General features: G+C 43.0%; 1 protein-coding gene across 5 annotated transcripts in view; it reads right to left on the bottom strand.

Annotated features, from left to right (window-relative positions):
- The window catches only part of SULT4A1 (sulfotransferase family 4A member 1), a 34,032-nt gene extending 25,871 nt beyond the window's left edge, over positions 1-8,161 (bottom strand). For all 5 annotated transcript variants that reach the window (XR_010606912.1, XR_010606911.1, XR_010606913.1 and 2 more), the window contains exon 1: positions 7,821-8,161. Coding sequence is in view for 2 of the 5 variants with exons in the window: in XM_065643756.1 (XP_065499828.1) it covers positions 7,821-7,989 (169 nt within the window). In the remaining 3 variants the exon portion in view is untranslated. The remainder of the gene's footprint in view (positions 1-7,820) is intronic.
- Between the last annotated feature and the right edge of the window lie 7,346 nt (positions 8,162-15,507).

The following is a 15,507-nucleotide window of genomic DNA, read 5'->3' as shown; positions in this document are numbered from 1 at the left end:
TCTTTAGTGTTTGAGGTCATTACCATCTAATCCAGTCAACAGTGACTTCACATGTCCAGAATACACTTTTTACACAGGGTATTTTTTTTTTTTTTATTACATCCTGGGCCTGCTTTCAAAAAGCAAGTTGCTTAAGTTTTGTACTACTTCACAGCAGGGAAGCAATTATGCTACATTTGCAAAAGACTCAGTGAAACCTATTAGGTAGCTGGAGAATTCCTCCTGTTCCGAACAATTTGTTCTGTCTCTAGTGACATCTCTTCACTGGTTTGATAAAAGGCTCATGAGAGAAACACTGCTAGACAGATAACAAAAGCGAGTGTTCCTTAACAACAGATTTTTCTTCCCCACCTTTATTTCCTGCTTGAGGCATGTAAGGACCCACTCAATCCTACTCCCACTGAAATAAAGTTAAATGCATCAGTGGCAAAGTTAACATTGTCTTCAATCACTTATTATTTGATGTTTTTATTTATCATTCCTTTGTCTAGCAGTATTTAACACTGAGTCAATACCAGAAGGTATTTTGAGCTATTCATAAATAAAACAAAAGACAGACTCATTTCAAAAGGACTCTCAAAGCACAGGAACCCAGCAGCCCTAACCTCCACAAACACTTGTCTGCAGGTGTTACTTTCTGCACCTGAGTGGTCCCACTCTACTCAGTGCTTGTCAGGCCACACCTGGAATACTGAGTTCAGTTTCAGTCCCTGCTATTCAAAAAAGATGCGGATACACTGGAGAGGGTCCAGAGAAGGGCCACAAAGATGATCAAAGGACTGGGAAGCTGCCATATGAGGAAAGGCTGAGAGAACTGGGCTTGTTCAGCCTTGAGAAAAGAAGGCTTAGGGGAGACCTCATCACCATGTTCCAGTATTTAAAGGGTGGCTACAAAGAAGATGGAGACTCCCTTTCTACAAGGAGTCACACGGAAAAAGATGAGGGGCAATGGGTACAAGTTACTCCTGGGGAGATTCCCACTAGACGCAAGTGGGAAATTTTTCAGGATGAGAACAATCAGCCATTGGAATAATCTCCCCAGGGAAGTGGTGGATTCCCCAGCAGTGGACACTTTTAAGATTCAGCTGGACAGAGTGCTGGGCCAGCTTGTCTAGAATGTGCTTTTGCCAAGGAAGTTTGGACCAGATGATCCATGTGGTCCCTTCCAACCTGGTATTCTGTGATTCAGTGAAGTGAGTTCAAGCAGCACAGTATTTACCCTTCTAATTGGTGGAGGGAACATGACTTCAGTCACCAAGAGCATGAAATCAGATTCAAATATGGACCCTGTACATCAGTCCCTAAAAGAACAGTTCACAAAACATATCTCCATCACTTAATGCAGTTTGCCGTTCCCTTTTTGTTTGCCTAAATCATCTTTTCTTTCTGGCCAGTTGGTATGTGAATTGATGCACATTCATATCGCATTAAAATGGAATGATGTCTGAGCTTTGAAAATTACCCAGGATAAACCAAGTAACTGCGATTTTATTGTAAAAAACGTTAAATACCATATTCTGATTTTAAAGACATTAACTAACTTGTTCATCCACATTCATGAAACTAACTGAGGTTTCCTATCATTCCATGTCGCAAGGAAGAGCTTGTAAGTGTGCATAATATTGCCTTAAAAAAAACAGAGGTTAAAGGGAAAAAATCCTACATGTATTTTGTATAAAAACCTCTTGGATTTTGAGCCCACCTCATGATTTCTTGAGGCATGCCTCTGGGCCAGTAACATGTAGATTCTTTAGATGAAAATGGATCAAGCTCAGCGCACAAAGATCCTGCAAATAGAATAGGACCATTAATGCAGAATAGCAGAATCTGGCTCTTTTGCCATTGCAACATTGTTGTTAGAAAATAATACCAACAAAATTCTTGGGAGGAGTTCCACAGGAGAACACTGGAAATTAAGGCAAGTCAACTGATTTAACACACAAACATCCATGTGGATGCTCATGTTCCCTGAGGAGCCTTAGCTACAATGGCATAAGACCATCTCAGACTCACCATTACCAGGGTAAACCCCTGCAATCCACCACAGCTGCTTCACAACACTGTGTCTGACAGCCCCCAGCCTAGAAACTCCTTCAGCTTGGGCACATCCTGGAGCAACCTTTCAGCGTGTTTCTCCTCTCATTGATGACTATGCAAATCAGGACTGCTGGCAGTGTTGGACCTGTGCATATCTGGGTAGGCAGGAAGAACTGTATCCCTTGTGCTCAGGCTTTTCAGTCTGTCACATCATGTAGAGGCTACTAGGACACGTTAGCCAGTTAGGCAGCAAGCCACGGCACGAAAAAGCACACCTTACCAAGCCGTAAGTGGGGTCTGCCCACAGGCAGGTAACACGGGACACAGGTACAGTGATTCCCTGGCATAATACTCAATCGACATAGCTCTGTGCTGACCTGTCCCATACTCACTGCTTGCTACAGCAGGTAAATCCAGATATGTCAGCAGGTGGGTTAGATGTCCACAGACTGCAGGACATCCCTGCAAGCATAGGTCATGTGTAGCCATGTAATTTTAGTCAAGCGGTAATACTCTTTATACTGAATAATAAGGGTATTGTTGTGCAGTACATTAATGTTTAAAGAACCAGAAACCAACCTTGCTGGTAAATATAACATCTCTGCCAAGAGATTTTTATGATCTGGGGAAAATGTGAAGCGCAGGATTGCACAAGATAAACACAGCAAGATTTCACACAAGGTATAGTCATTTGGTACATTTTCTTTATGGTGTATTTCTTAAATCAAGACATTTTGCCAATACATTTTTATAACATGGTCCCATAGACAGCTAAAAGGGATTGGAAGGTGTAGGGGAAGAAACAAGAGGCCAGAAATAAGAAATCCTTAAACCATTTTCACAGACAAAGAAAAACCACGTGTCTACATCCCCAATGGTTCAAGCATCACTTTGCCCAAAGTGTAATAACTTTCAACTGCCAAGTCTGATCCAAAGAATATTCTAGATGTTGATGAGCAGAAGTCTATTAACTCTAGTGAAGAAACAGACAAACAAGAGAAGTGGGGTTTACATCGTACCCTCTGTATCTGGTTCAGAGCCCAGCAGCTGTGATTGTCACTGCTGTAATGGTCAATGGATCATACTGTTTCCCCATAACAGAAGAAAACCCTGGGGCATGCAGTGTCTCTGGCAAGCAAAGATCGACAGGGATTATAGTATGAGGGAAATGGGCCATGGAAGACTGCAGACACAGCCCCTGACATGTGTCAGAGAAAGCGGAAGGCCAGAACCATGATCAGAGCTCCTCCTCTCAGCCAGGGAAGGGACTGGGACTTACTGGTGTCCCAGCAAGAGGAGGTGTTCCACTTGGTAGTGCTGGAAATAGAAAAGGATAATAAAAGAGTGGTATGCATGCAGTGGGAGAGGCACACAGAATGGGAGGAAACAGAAAATCCACAATGCATGCAATGCACTTTACCAGCAGATACATCGAGAAGCATGACCTTCTTCTGTACATACAGAATCTTTTAAGCAAATAAAATAATGGATAACTCAATTTGAATTTCCCTGGTTGACTTCATACAACATTGGAGGTAAGTGTTAAAGAACCCGAAAAAGGAGAATTCAGTGAACGTACATACGGGAAAACTCTCCTTGAACTGATCTGCAAATTTACTGTTGGCACTTCATTAAGCCAAAGGCCTAGAGTCAGCCATCACATTCCCTACAAGCTAATGGATAGTTATAAAAATCCAGTGCTGCAAGGAAAATTCAAAATGCTATCTGTAAAAAAAAAAAAAAAAAATCACCTTCAGATCGGTAAAGGCCAAACCCAGCACTCGCTCTTCTGACCTGTTGTCTGGTGCTAAATACAAGAATTACGGACTTGAAGCTGGTGTTTGCCCAACAAATGACATTTTCCCACACAGAACGCAGAAATTATTTGGCAAAATACTTAACATGGGAGAGATGGCTTCATTATTAATGTAAATAGCTCACTTTCTCAAATTACCAATTTTGCAAAAAGCATTAATTTGTGGGCTTTGACCCAAGAACGCAAAATGGACATTCATTCAGAACAGATACAAGATGGTATTAAGAGAGCTACTGTGCACCACTTATGAGTAAAGCAAATGGACAGATCATGAACAGTTAGGGGTTATCATCATAAGACACAGCAAAATACTAAGTGAACCTGGACTCAATACTATACTTTGGGGACTGATTGAATTCCATTGAAATCATTGACCTCAACAGACAGTTAATCTAGCTCCTAACATGGTGACTGAGGAAACACCATGAAAGAATTTGCTTATTTCATTAATTCTGTAGTTTAAGTTCATAGAGAAGAATTTTAATTTTCAAGTAGGGTGCAAAAAACCCACAGTATGAGAGGGTGCAAGGAAAGCTGTGACAAAGGCACAGCGTTTCCCTTGAACATTTCATCTGTATCTTATTTGTGAAGGAATATGTTGTGTGAGCTCCAATTATTTAATGCTATAGAGAATGGTATTCCATTTTACATTGGCAGCTACTGTAGATCTCAGTGCGTCCCATTCAGCCTGCCCATTCTATGCTACAAAGTTACATGAACGATAAAAATTGTCATTTCTTCAAGAGCAGAAGCACACCTGATTTTAAGTTACCCATCATGATAAAAATGTTTTCTGTAATTACAGCTCTGCTGTATAGATATGCACAAGCACATATGCACCTCCACATATTTACATGTCTAAATCAGTCTCTGGGTTTTAGGCATAAGCTTCTACTCTAGCAGCTCCCGAAAGCTGTTACCATTGATTGGACACAGGTGTTAAGAATAATTAAATATATAAGGAGTATCATTATTTAGGCATCCATCAGTGAAAATCACATTAAAGCAGATTCATTTTCCATTAGGCTTATTACATTATTCCCAGTAAGGCCACTGGTACATTCAATTTTCTACCATTATTGGACCAACATTTTCCTGGGTCACTCTCACTTTAACAATATCCATAACTATTTCCAAGCACTATCTGCATTGCTTATGTTTAGAGCTGTATCATATAGTCTTGCAGAGTATAATGTCTTCAAAATGGTATACATATTACTTGACCAGTCCCTAGGATTACCGAAGCAGTCCTGACCCTGTAAGCCACTTGTGTATTTTCTTTGCCAGATAAACCAACACATGGTCAACAGCAACCAATGCAGTGTTCTGCTATTAGAATGCAGCATAGGGCTCAGTAAGAGCGAGAAGCTCTGGCCTCTCACACATCTAGCAGAAGGGCTTGTTTGTATATGTTCCACAATTTGAGCAGATGGAGGGCTGGTGAAACACTGAACAAAACTGCTTTCCTTAAGAACAACAATTTTTTTCCATTGAACATATCTGACACTGGTGCATTTTTCTTTTCCTAAAATTCTGTTGTCAAAAATATTACTGAAATTTTGTTCAAATGTAATTCATTAAAAGAAAGTAGATAAGTGGTCCCAACCATGTTCTAACATTAAATATCACCAAAATGACCAAAAGTATTTCGCGCCAAATAATTATATTTTGTGCATGAAATCTGTTTTGTAAACCTACTTTTTTGATTACAGCAATATTATGAAAATTCTGATTGGTTCCAGTAAACAGAAAAGTCTTTGTCAATGCTACTGAGAGACAAGAAGATGAAGTTAAGGTCATGCAGAGAAGCTTGGGGTTCTGGATTCAATTTCTGGCTTTGCTGTAGGCTTCCTACATGACCTTGGCTAAATCAGTGGGAACGATATTAGGACAGCCTAATTTCTACTGACATGCCTGTCTCTAGTCAGCAGAGCCTTTGATAATTGATTCAGAAGCCCTAAATAAGGCACCGAGCTGCAAGCCACATAGGATCAGCTGACAAAACAAGTTCCAAGGGTGTCAGTAAACATCAGGCCACCTGAAGGTCAAGCTTGCAGACATTATTATTACTGTCTAGAGCCTACTCCCATGACAAGGACATCAGATTCCTCAAGACCTAAATATTCTCTTTCATGGCAAGTAAAATACTACTTTTATCCCAAGGCTGTTCCCCCATCTCCTCCACACAACACTCTGCCTTCAGTTTTGGTGCCCCAGCTCTCAACCTTCCTTTTCCTTCTTACACACTGTTAGAAAATCCACTTATAGTAAGCACTGCTACTAACTTTTTAAGTGGACAGTTCCCTGTGACTGGCCTCAGCTGGGGCCCCCAAGAGACCTAATATGATGTTGCTATACTCACAAAATAATAGCAAATTAAATATGATTATGCAGGCTGGCTTTCCATGGCCAACTGTATAGCCATCAAAACCAAGCTATTGCCAGCTGACGTATTAGTTATATTGTGCTTGGCTGCTGGAAACAGAGGTTAGCTGAGGATATTTAACGATCCACCAATATGAAGCTGGGGTGCTACACTAACACAGGAACATTGTAAACTCAGAGTTGCAAAACTGAAATTTTAAAACTGAAAGGATTAAATAGCGCTCTTGCTGCATGCTATAAATCTTTAAGAAAACAGTTTAAAAGAACAATAAGATGCAGCTGTCTGCTTCTAACCCTAGCATTTTGGGGGTAATCAGTCTACATAGTATCCCTTATCTAACCTATGCCTCTATCAAGCTCTAGTTGGTCTTTAACAGCATCATTAGTAACAAAATACCACAAAAATGTGAAGACAAATATTTGAAACTGCTTAAGAAATTATAACATAATAGATGCTGCATTGTAGAAAATGTCTATATGTTTGAAACTGCACACCAAGAAAGATGTTGGCCTTTCATACAACAAAATAAGCCAGAAACCTACAATAACAAAACATCGTTTTACAAGGGTATTTACAGAGCTAATAGTTATGATCTCCAGTGGACTCTGAATTTTCTAGAAAGAGATCATCTCATTGCCAGGAAAAAAGTCACTCAAGAAAAGAGCCTATCCATCCCTGTTCAGTTCTGGTTTTATCAGGTGGGTTACAAAGCTACCATGTTGTCTGCCTCTTTGCAGGCAGCATTTTATCTGTGTTAATTCTGTTCAAACGTTTTCACTTGGAAATGGAGACGATAAGAAATCAAGAAACAGGATATTAAAAGCAAACACCCAAATGGTATCAAATAGCCAAAGGATGCATTTACTGGAGAAAAGCACACTGGTGCTGCTAACAGGAGATATTCCTGGTGATTCAGACAGTGCAGCAAGAATGTACTCGGAGCACATGTTCTCCCAGAACGACCTGGGCAGCCGCCTCGGGAGCACAACACGGAGGTCTGCAGAGCCGACAGCAAACCCGCTTGTCACATCAGAAATCCGCATGCACGCTATACACATCCCCATTTTTTAACACAGAAGAGCGAGATACTCTTTGCCTGGAGCAGCAGCTCTCTTCCAGAGCAGTTCGGCTGGCGTGCACCGGGACCACCGAGGCGAGGACCACCGGCAGCAGCACCCGCCGCTGGCTGGTACCCGGTGGGCACCCCCGAGGGCAGGGAGGTGCACGGCCCGCCCGTGCCCGCGACCCGGGGGCGGGCGCTCCCCTGAACTCTGAGGTGCTCCAGGAGCCCCCGGCCGGCAGGGCAGCCCCTCTCCCCGCACACGCCTGTGGCGGCAGAGCGCCGGCCCCGCCCCGGCCTCCCGCGGGGGCACGGGCCGCCGCTGCGCACCGCCCGCCGGGCAGCGCCGGCCGCCGCGGGCCGGGGCCGAGGGAGCGCCTCCCGCCCCTCCCCGGGCCCGCCACCCTGTGAGCGGGGGAGAGGGAAAGCCGCTCCCGCCACCCACCCACCCCCAGCGGGGAAGGAAGGAAGGCAGGCAGGGAGGGAGGGAGGAGAGCCCGCCCGCCTACCTACCTACCCACCTGATTTAGGGTAGGTGACGATCCAGACGTCGCTGTCCCTCACCGGGAAATTGGCGATCTCCTCCATCTTCCCCCGGCAGAAGGGTGGCAGCCGCACCCCATTGTACTCGAAGTACTTGCTCTCGAACTCCCCGGGCGTGCTGGGGGTCTCGGCCTCGCTCTCCGCCATCCTGTTCCCTGCCGGACGCGGAGCGGGGGCTGGGGAGGGGGCGGGATGAGGTGCGGGGGCCTCGGGCGGGCTGGAGGGCGGGCGAGCGGCGGCGGGCGCGGCAGCCCCTGCCCCGGCACGCCCCCACGCACGCACGGGGAGGGGGCGCGGGGCTGCGCCGCCCGGCGGCGCATGGGCCCCGCGCGCGGTGATGTCATGCGCGGCAGCCGCAGCGCGCGGTGCCAACGGCCGGTAACGGTCCGGTCGCCGCAGCCCGCTCCGGGTTGCGCTGCCTGCCGGGCTTGTCCGCCCCGCAGCAGCACCTCTCCTTCCCGGCCAGGCCTCCTCACGCACACAGTGCTGGGGCTGCAGCCCGCTGGGGCAGAGGGCAGAAGGACCTGCCTTCCTCAATTTCACCTCAGAGCTCAGCCCGCAGTACGGGGCTCTGCGGTGCTGCGGCAGCGCCAAGGCCCGGCCTCAAGGCAGGCAGCCGGCTGGGGAGATGTGCGAGAGAGGGGCTTGAGCAGCAGCAGTCAGGTGCACTCGTTGCTGTCCTTGCCCTGAACCCCGGTAAGGAAGGGGGCACACAGCTAGCTCCTCCAGCAACACAGATCGTTCAGTCCTTGTAGTGCTCAGGTTTAAACCCATACCTGTTTTTTACACAATAAGCCATTTATCCTGGCTCCCTTTTCTCAATCTCTTGGGTGCCACCCCTCTGTGTCTGGCATGGTAACAACTTTCATTACAGCATGGGGCATCTTGCAGGTGAGCTCAGGCCTGGGCACCCAGCCCCTGCCAGGGCAGGTACCCAGCACATCCCCTTCTGACTTGCTCCTTTGCCATCAGAGCTGACTCTGACTTACCTTTTTGGTGGTCATTAGGCGACAGAAACCACCCGTGCCCCAACATCGCACGGGGCTAGTTAGTGAGGACACAGCTGTGTCTGCACCAAGGCTGTTGTCTGCGCATCCCTCATTCATTCTATTAGAGCAACTCCAATCTCACTGCTCCTGGCAGCATAAATGAGACCTGAGGCAGAACTCCCAGCTGGGCTTATGGGCATGACAGCTCAGGTACTGCTGTTCAGAATATTTAAGTCCTCTTGGTGTTTGATGGGGAAGTATAAAAATTCTAACCCCCCCTGAGATCTGCTTGTATTACCAAAATGAAGACTGTTTTGGTTGTTTGGTGAGGCATGAATGGAAAGCTAATGGTAGTTAAAGTTAAGACTTCTGTTAGTTCTAGAAAGGTCAGTGAAGAGTTTTGGTTTAGCTTACTCAGCCTTATAACAGCTACTTTATTTGTGTTCAATTGTGTATGCTTCTGTAACAGTGCTAAAATATAATAGAATTTCTCTGAAAGCTTCAGATACAAAGTGTCTGTAGCAGATGTACATTTGAAAGAAGTATATAAAGAGGCAATAAAGCAAGGGAAGAGGGTGCGATGACTTAGAAAATATATGTATCTAAGCACTAGAGAGTAAATTACAGCTAATTTTAATTGAGTTTATTGAATTTTAAACAGCAACCAGCTAGTGGCTGTGTGTCCTGTCCAACTGTCCCTTCTACAGGAGCAATCTTATGAAAAGCAACAGTGCAAACAGCCGAGGGCAGTAACTGCTTTCAGCCTTTATAGTTCTATCTACTAGCATGCATAAATCAACACTGTTACTGTAGTTTACTTATGTTTGTTCCTATTAATAATAAACTGCAGACATTGGAACTTTGGTTAGAGCAAGTAGGAAAAGTACACCAAAACCTGACATCTTGGGTTGACAAGAACAACAGCCAGCTGGGCAACTGGTATTCTGTATTTTAAGACAATATTGTAAACTCAGAAGCAACTGGCATCCTGACACTGGTGCCTGTTCTTTTTTATTTTTTTCTACGGTGTTTTAAATTGCTTGATTTCTTCTTTTTCTTGCTTAATAAAATAATTCAAACCTGCAATTTTCTGTGTAAAGTAGAGTTGTGGAGTTTTCTAACCAGCCTTTGAGGCAAAATTTATTAGTATTTTCTGATGGTTAAAAGCATTAAGCTATACTAGTAATAAATAACTTTAAAGTCCAACACAACAGACACTTGAATTCAGGTCTTTGTGATTATTTTTTTAAATTTTAGTTTAGTTTTTTTAATTCCTGACTTAGTCCTTGGGTGTGGATATGGTCTTTGCTCAATACATGAAGTGGAGGGAGCCATACTAACAATAGAAAAACTCTGTTTGTTTTCCCTTTAAGTTAATAGGAGTTGTACAAACATAACTCAGGGTGGAATACCAGCTTCTGAAGAGCAAAAAAGCCAGGCAGGCAGTACCACAAGGAACACAACAATAATTGAAGCCATCTCTTTAGCAATGGATGCTTTCACTTGCCTTATAATGTTTCAAATGAAAGAGCAACTGGAGCCCAGTGTGGTGGAGAAACCAGGTGCCCTGGATTCGCTGCACTTGGAAAGATCATCCCTGTGTTATGAGGCAGTAAATCCTAATGTAGGAATGTTGGACCTATGGTGCACAAATTGCACAGCTGATGTATGTATGTGGATATTAAACATACAGGATTTACTGCGTGCATGCAGATCACCGGCCTAGTGCTTACTCACATCTGACATATTTGAGACACATCAGATTTGCTTGGAATTCAAAGACAGCTGAACTACAAAATGCATGACAGCAGTTTGTCTGGGAGTTCCCTGTAAAAAACAAACAAACAAACAAACAAACAAAACCCCCAACCTATACATTGTGCCCAGAGGCAGTGCATCCTTCACAAACAGGGTAGTCTACAACAAAAATGCTGAAGCTGTTAGACCTTCATTCAGTTACCGAAGGGTATATGCAAACAACGTGAGAATGATCCAGTATTAGAACTAAATAAGAATAAAATATAATAGATTAACCATGCGGTAGTGTTTCACTTACCTTCAAACTAGAGAGGAGTTTTGGAGGGAATCAGAATATGTAGCCTGCAAAGTTATTTTTAGCAGATTGCCTTCCCCCCCACCCCCCCCCCCCACCCCGTTTAAAAGAAAAAATTTAACAGCATCGTGGTCTATTTGAACATGTTCACGGCCTCTTCTGTAACACTTAGACTATTCTGTAATGTAACTGAATATGTAGATATTCATTGTTCCCATGAAGCAGCAGAAAGAAACGTAGGTGAAAAAGTTTGGATTCTCTCACAGTGCTGTAAACTGGGACCAACTTCACGCAAGTCACTAGACTCCCCTCTGTGTAAAACTTGGATAAGACATGGGAAAAGAAGATTTTAGAAAAGGAATGAAGTGTTCGCATTAGGAAAATGTTGTCATTTTAAGATCTGTGAAAGTAGGTTTTAGTCCTGGAAAGAAGAATGTCTGTTCCTGTGCTGTTTATATCTGTATTTCTGTGGTCTGTCGCTACAAAAAGCGCTCCTATACCTTTGTATTATTGAAGGGTCAGAAGGTGTCTCCTTGTCTTTGCTGTCAGATGTGCTTACTTATTAGCTGAAGATACTGTAAAGAATGTCCCCGTCTTGAGATGCGTGTGTACTGTTGCACACACCATGATGGAGTTTCGGCTTTCAAAATGTATCTGATGAAAAAAGATAAACGTGGTAATGTTTTATGTCACCTCTTTATTAAACCATTGTAATAGAAACCTGCATCAAGGTTGAAGGGACATGTTCAGAGGAAGATAGACTTTTTGCACATGTTGGGGTGCCAACTGCAGTTTAGTTTTAGAAATGAAATCTGTAAATGCTACCTCAAGTATCACATGAAGCTGATTTAGTGATACCCTAACAACAGCATATGGTGTAGTATTAATGCAGTAAACAGCTGTGCAGTAGATTGGTGTTTCTAAAACACTGCTGTCTTTTCTGCTGTTCTGCTGTCTTTTATGTTTGTTCAGTGAGTACGCATAAACTTTCAGGAATTTTTCTTACTGACCCAGCCAAATATGAGCCATAGCTGTGAGGTTTGAGCACATGATCCTAACACAGCATTTAATTCTTCCGCTGAGGATCAAGCCATTAATCAGCAGTCACCATCTCTTTTTTTGTTTGTTTCTGGTACCTGTAACCAGGAATGAGTGCTCTGGCCTCATATCTAGGATGTTAAGGAATATGATCCCTTTTCTGCTAGGATTTCTATGTAACTTTAATTAATTGAGTCTCCCTGTGCTTTAATTTCCATGTGTCAAAATAGTCAAAGTACTGTAATCCACCTCACGAGGCTATCTGAAGATAAATCTCTTGCCTCTCATTACCTAAGCACAAGATTCAAGGTCTTTCTAGGAGGCAAGATTGATGCAAATAATGTTTTCTTTGCTGTGTGCCTGATCAATGTGGTCAGAACGCAACAGTTTGTATTTCTTGCTTAGTGTTCATATGAGATAAAGTTGAAAAGAGAGCCAGTTGCTCACTCCCAGGCTGCAAAAGACTACTAGCATCAAATTCAGTAGCAATGCAAATCAGTCAGTGTGCCAACTCTGAGACAGGTCTTTACTGTATCATATTTTGCACAAATTTACAGTGCTTCTAAAATTATATCCTGCAGCATTTAAAAGTCATCAGACTTGGATCATGAGTAGATATAGACATCATGTATCATCTTTATTCTTAGCACTATGCTTCCCAGCAGGCTGTGTAGGGAGAGACTTTCAGACGAGCTTGCCTTACCGCCAGCCTAAACAGTATAAGGAAATGTGTGGTCACTTTGCTGATGCATCATATACATTACACATAAAATTAAGGAAGTAACATAAAAAGGCAAATAACTAAAAATCATCAGCAAGCTGTGGTATCACTTCAAAGGAAAAATGCAAGAGGTACACCAATATTTTGGGTGAGTCAAAACAAAGATCACATGAGAGGAAGATGAGCAGCATGTACGTCAGCACTGCGTATTAATGGCTTTGCTTTCCTGAAAGGTCAGAATTACAGTTTTGTAAATCCCCACCACAAATTGTGCAATGATAATTCTACCAGATAAGACAGTATGGGATACCTTGCATAACTCAGCTAGCCACACTGTAAATATTTCCCCACTGGGTTGTAGATGGCTTTAGCTGTCTGCACATTTCTATCTCTATTCCATCCTCCCACAATTTTGAATTTGTAGCTATTTTTAACAGCAACTTTTATTCTAAAAAAGGGCTAATTTTTAATTTGGGATTTTTTTTGTAGCATAACTGTTTGTGGCTGGGACTGAGCTGTAAGGAAAGAAAATTTCTAACGTAATATGCCCTAGGTTTCATTGGAAATGTTCACAATGTGGCCCTGTAAGCACAGTGCTGGCCCGGAACATAGGGGATCTGGATTCCATTGCAAACTCTTGCTGCTTCTGTAGGTGAAGTTGAGTGAGTTGCTTTGCCACACCTCACTTAAGTCACCCTTCATTTTAAATGGAGACACAGACAGGTGAATACATCTATGTGTTCATGGGAGAAAATAAAATTCAATGTTAATAAAGAACAATGCTATCAATTAATTATGCATGTTAATTATAAGGCTTACATTCGTTATTTGTGTCATTATTAAAGTTGAAGAGAAACATTTTGGGCATAACTTAAATGGTGTCTTAAGTAAAATCAGGGCACTGAAGGTTAATGGTTGTTTTAAGGTAGTAATTAGTGTGGCTTTCACTGTATTTGTGTAGTAACTGTTAGTTTTCAGTGTGTTAGGAGAAGCAGACAACCGAGTGGCCTTTGGATATGCTGGTTTCATTATCTCTGCATAATAAAGGTTGTGCAGCTATCTCATATTAAACTGGTTTATTTTTGAGGGACCTGATTTGAACATCTCAGCGATTCAGTACCACTAAAACAAGTCAGTTCTACAGGAGTTTTTGTGATTGTTACAGGTGCAACACCATAGACACTGAAGCCTCATAGGAGGTGAACTGGATGTGGCTGCTTTAGTGCTATGGACTGAGAGTTATTTTCCCTTCAAAATGCCTCAGAATTTATCTTTCTCAAAGCAAGCTACTGTAGAAATGGCACAGATACAATTGTCCCTGATGAGAATCAGTGAGAAACATTTCATTTATATTATGCTTCTAGAAGTATCTTAGTATAATTTTTTAATCTAAACATGGACATAGAGGTATGAGGATAGGTAATCTTCAAGTCATGGGCCTTAAACCACACAAGACCCTGTGAGCTCCCGAATGGCCTTTAAAGTGCATGCTTTTGTACTAGTTTTCTGGCATTCAAACTGCTGCAGAATGTCATGTCCAGATACATTTGTACATACAAAGACAACTCTGAGCTGACGCTGCACAAGTCAGGCTGTGGTGTAGCCAAGTTTGTGTAGTGATGTAGGGGGGCTTCACTGCTTCCAGACAACAGCTCAGCCTTCTGGGGCAGCTGAGCAACTGCGTGTGGATTTAAAGGCTTCGGATGGTATTGGACTAAGGACTATGAGCTGTGCTTTGCAATGCCTGCCCTTCAGGCACTTTTGTAGAACCACTCAGATACCAAATGAACATCTCCTAGCAATTAGAGCTTTATAAATCTGGCCTCTAGCCTTGAAATTAAGAAAAAAAAAAAAAAAAGGTAGTGTTAAAGGAAATTAGCTACTATAGCTGTGAAGTCATTTTCACAATGAGGGTGTAGATGGCAATAAAAGGTCATAGCAAAGAAAGGAGCTGCTCAGCTGGGCTTCCAAGGAGTGTCCAGAGTTGCTTTAGTCAACACGTGTTGATTCTGGTTCTAGACCACTTACCTCAGAAGGGAGTAATATGTCATCCTAGACAATCTCTTACATGGTTTCAGAAACATACACAACAACAGTCTCTGTTACGCATTCATTACAAAAATTGCCTCCCATCAGGGGTGTCAAGCTATGTTACATTTATACAGTCCTAAAATTACATTCGGCCCTTTGAAGGCAACTGCGAGGCTGGTGTGGCCTCCGGTGAAAATGAGTTTGACACCCCAGCCTCACATCAACACAGAAAACTGAATGAGCATGCACAGCTGTGAGTCAGCTTTCTGCCTCATTTACTAATGGATTTCTGGGAAAGGAAAGGCTAGAGGAAGGGATTAGAGAGATTGAGGGGAAACCATTAAAAAAAAAGAGAAACATACCTCTGCTACTGAGGTAAGCAAGCTAGAATGTAGAGGAAGAGACATGACAACCACAGAAAGGCAGCATAAAGGTAGTCAGTCTAGGAAGAGTGGAAGTGTTTACCAGATAGAGGTGGAAGGATCTAGATGCCGAAATGTATGTGCCAGGTTCCTTGCAGGAATGAGTGGTGGCTTGCCACTGAGCCTGCTGCTGTCAGGACCGTTAAAGGTCCCAGAAACATAAGACACAGAAATTGAGGGTGACTGGGAAATGGAAGACCACACAAGGGGCCTCAAAGAAGGTAAGAGCAGATTTATATAGTAATGTGATCCGTACTAAACTACCCTAAATGTTGACTAGGACTTAAGATGCAGACATTGAAGAGTATGGGACTTGGATTACATGAGCACTATTAGCATGAATGTGGCTATTCACATACTTAAAATGACCATGTGCATTAGTAGTCTCTTTCATGGATGTGTTAAAATGTA

The sequence above is a fragment of the Caloenas nicobarica genome, chromosome 1 (assembly GCF_036013445.1).
Source record: "Caloenas nicobarica isolate bCalNic1 chromosome 1, bCalNic1.hap1, whole genome shotgun sequence".
NCBI lineage: Eukaryota > Metazoa > Chordata > Aves > Columbiformes > Columbidae > Caloenas > Caloenas nicobarica.
This window is presented reverse-complemented; position numbering and strand designations above follow the sequence as displayed.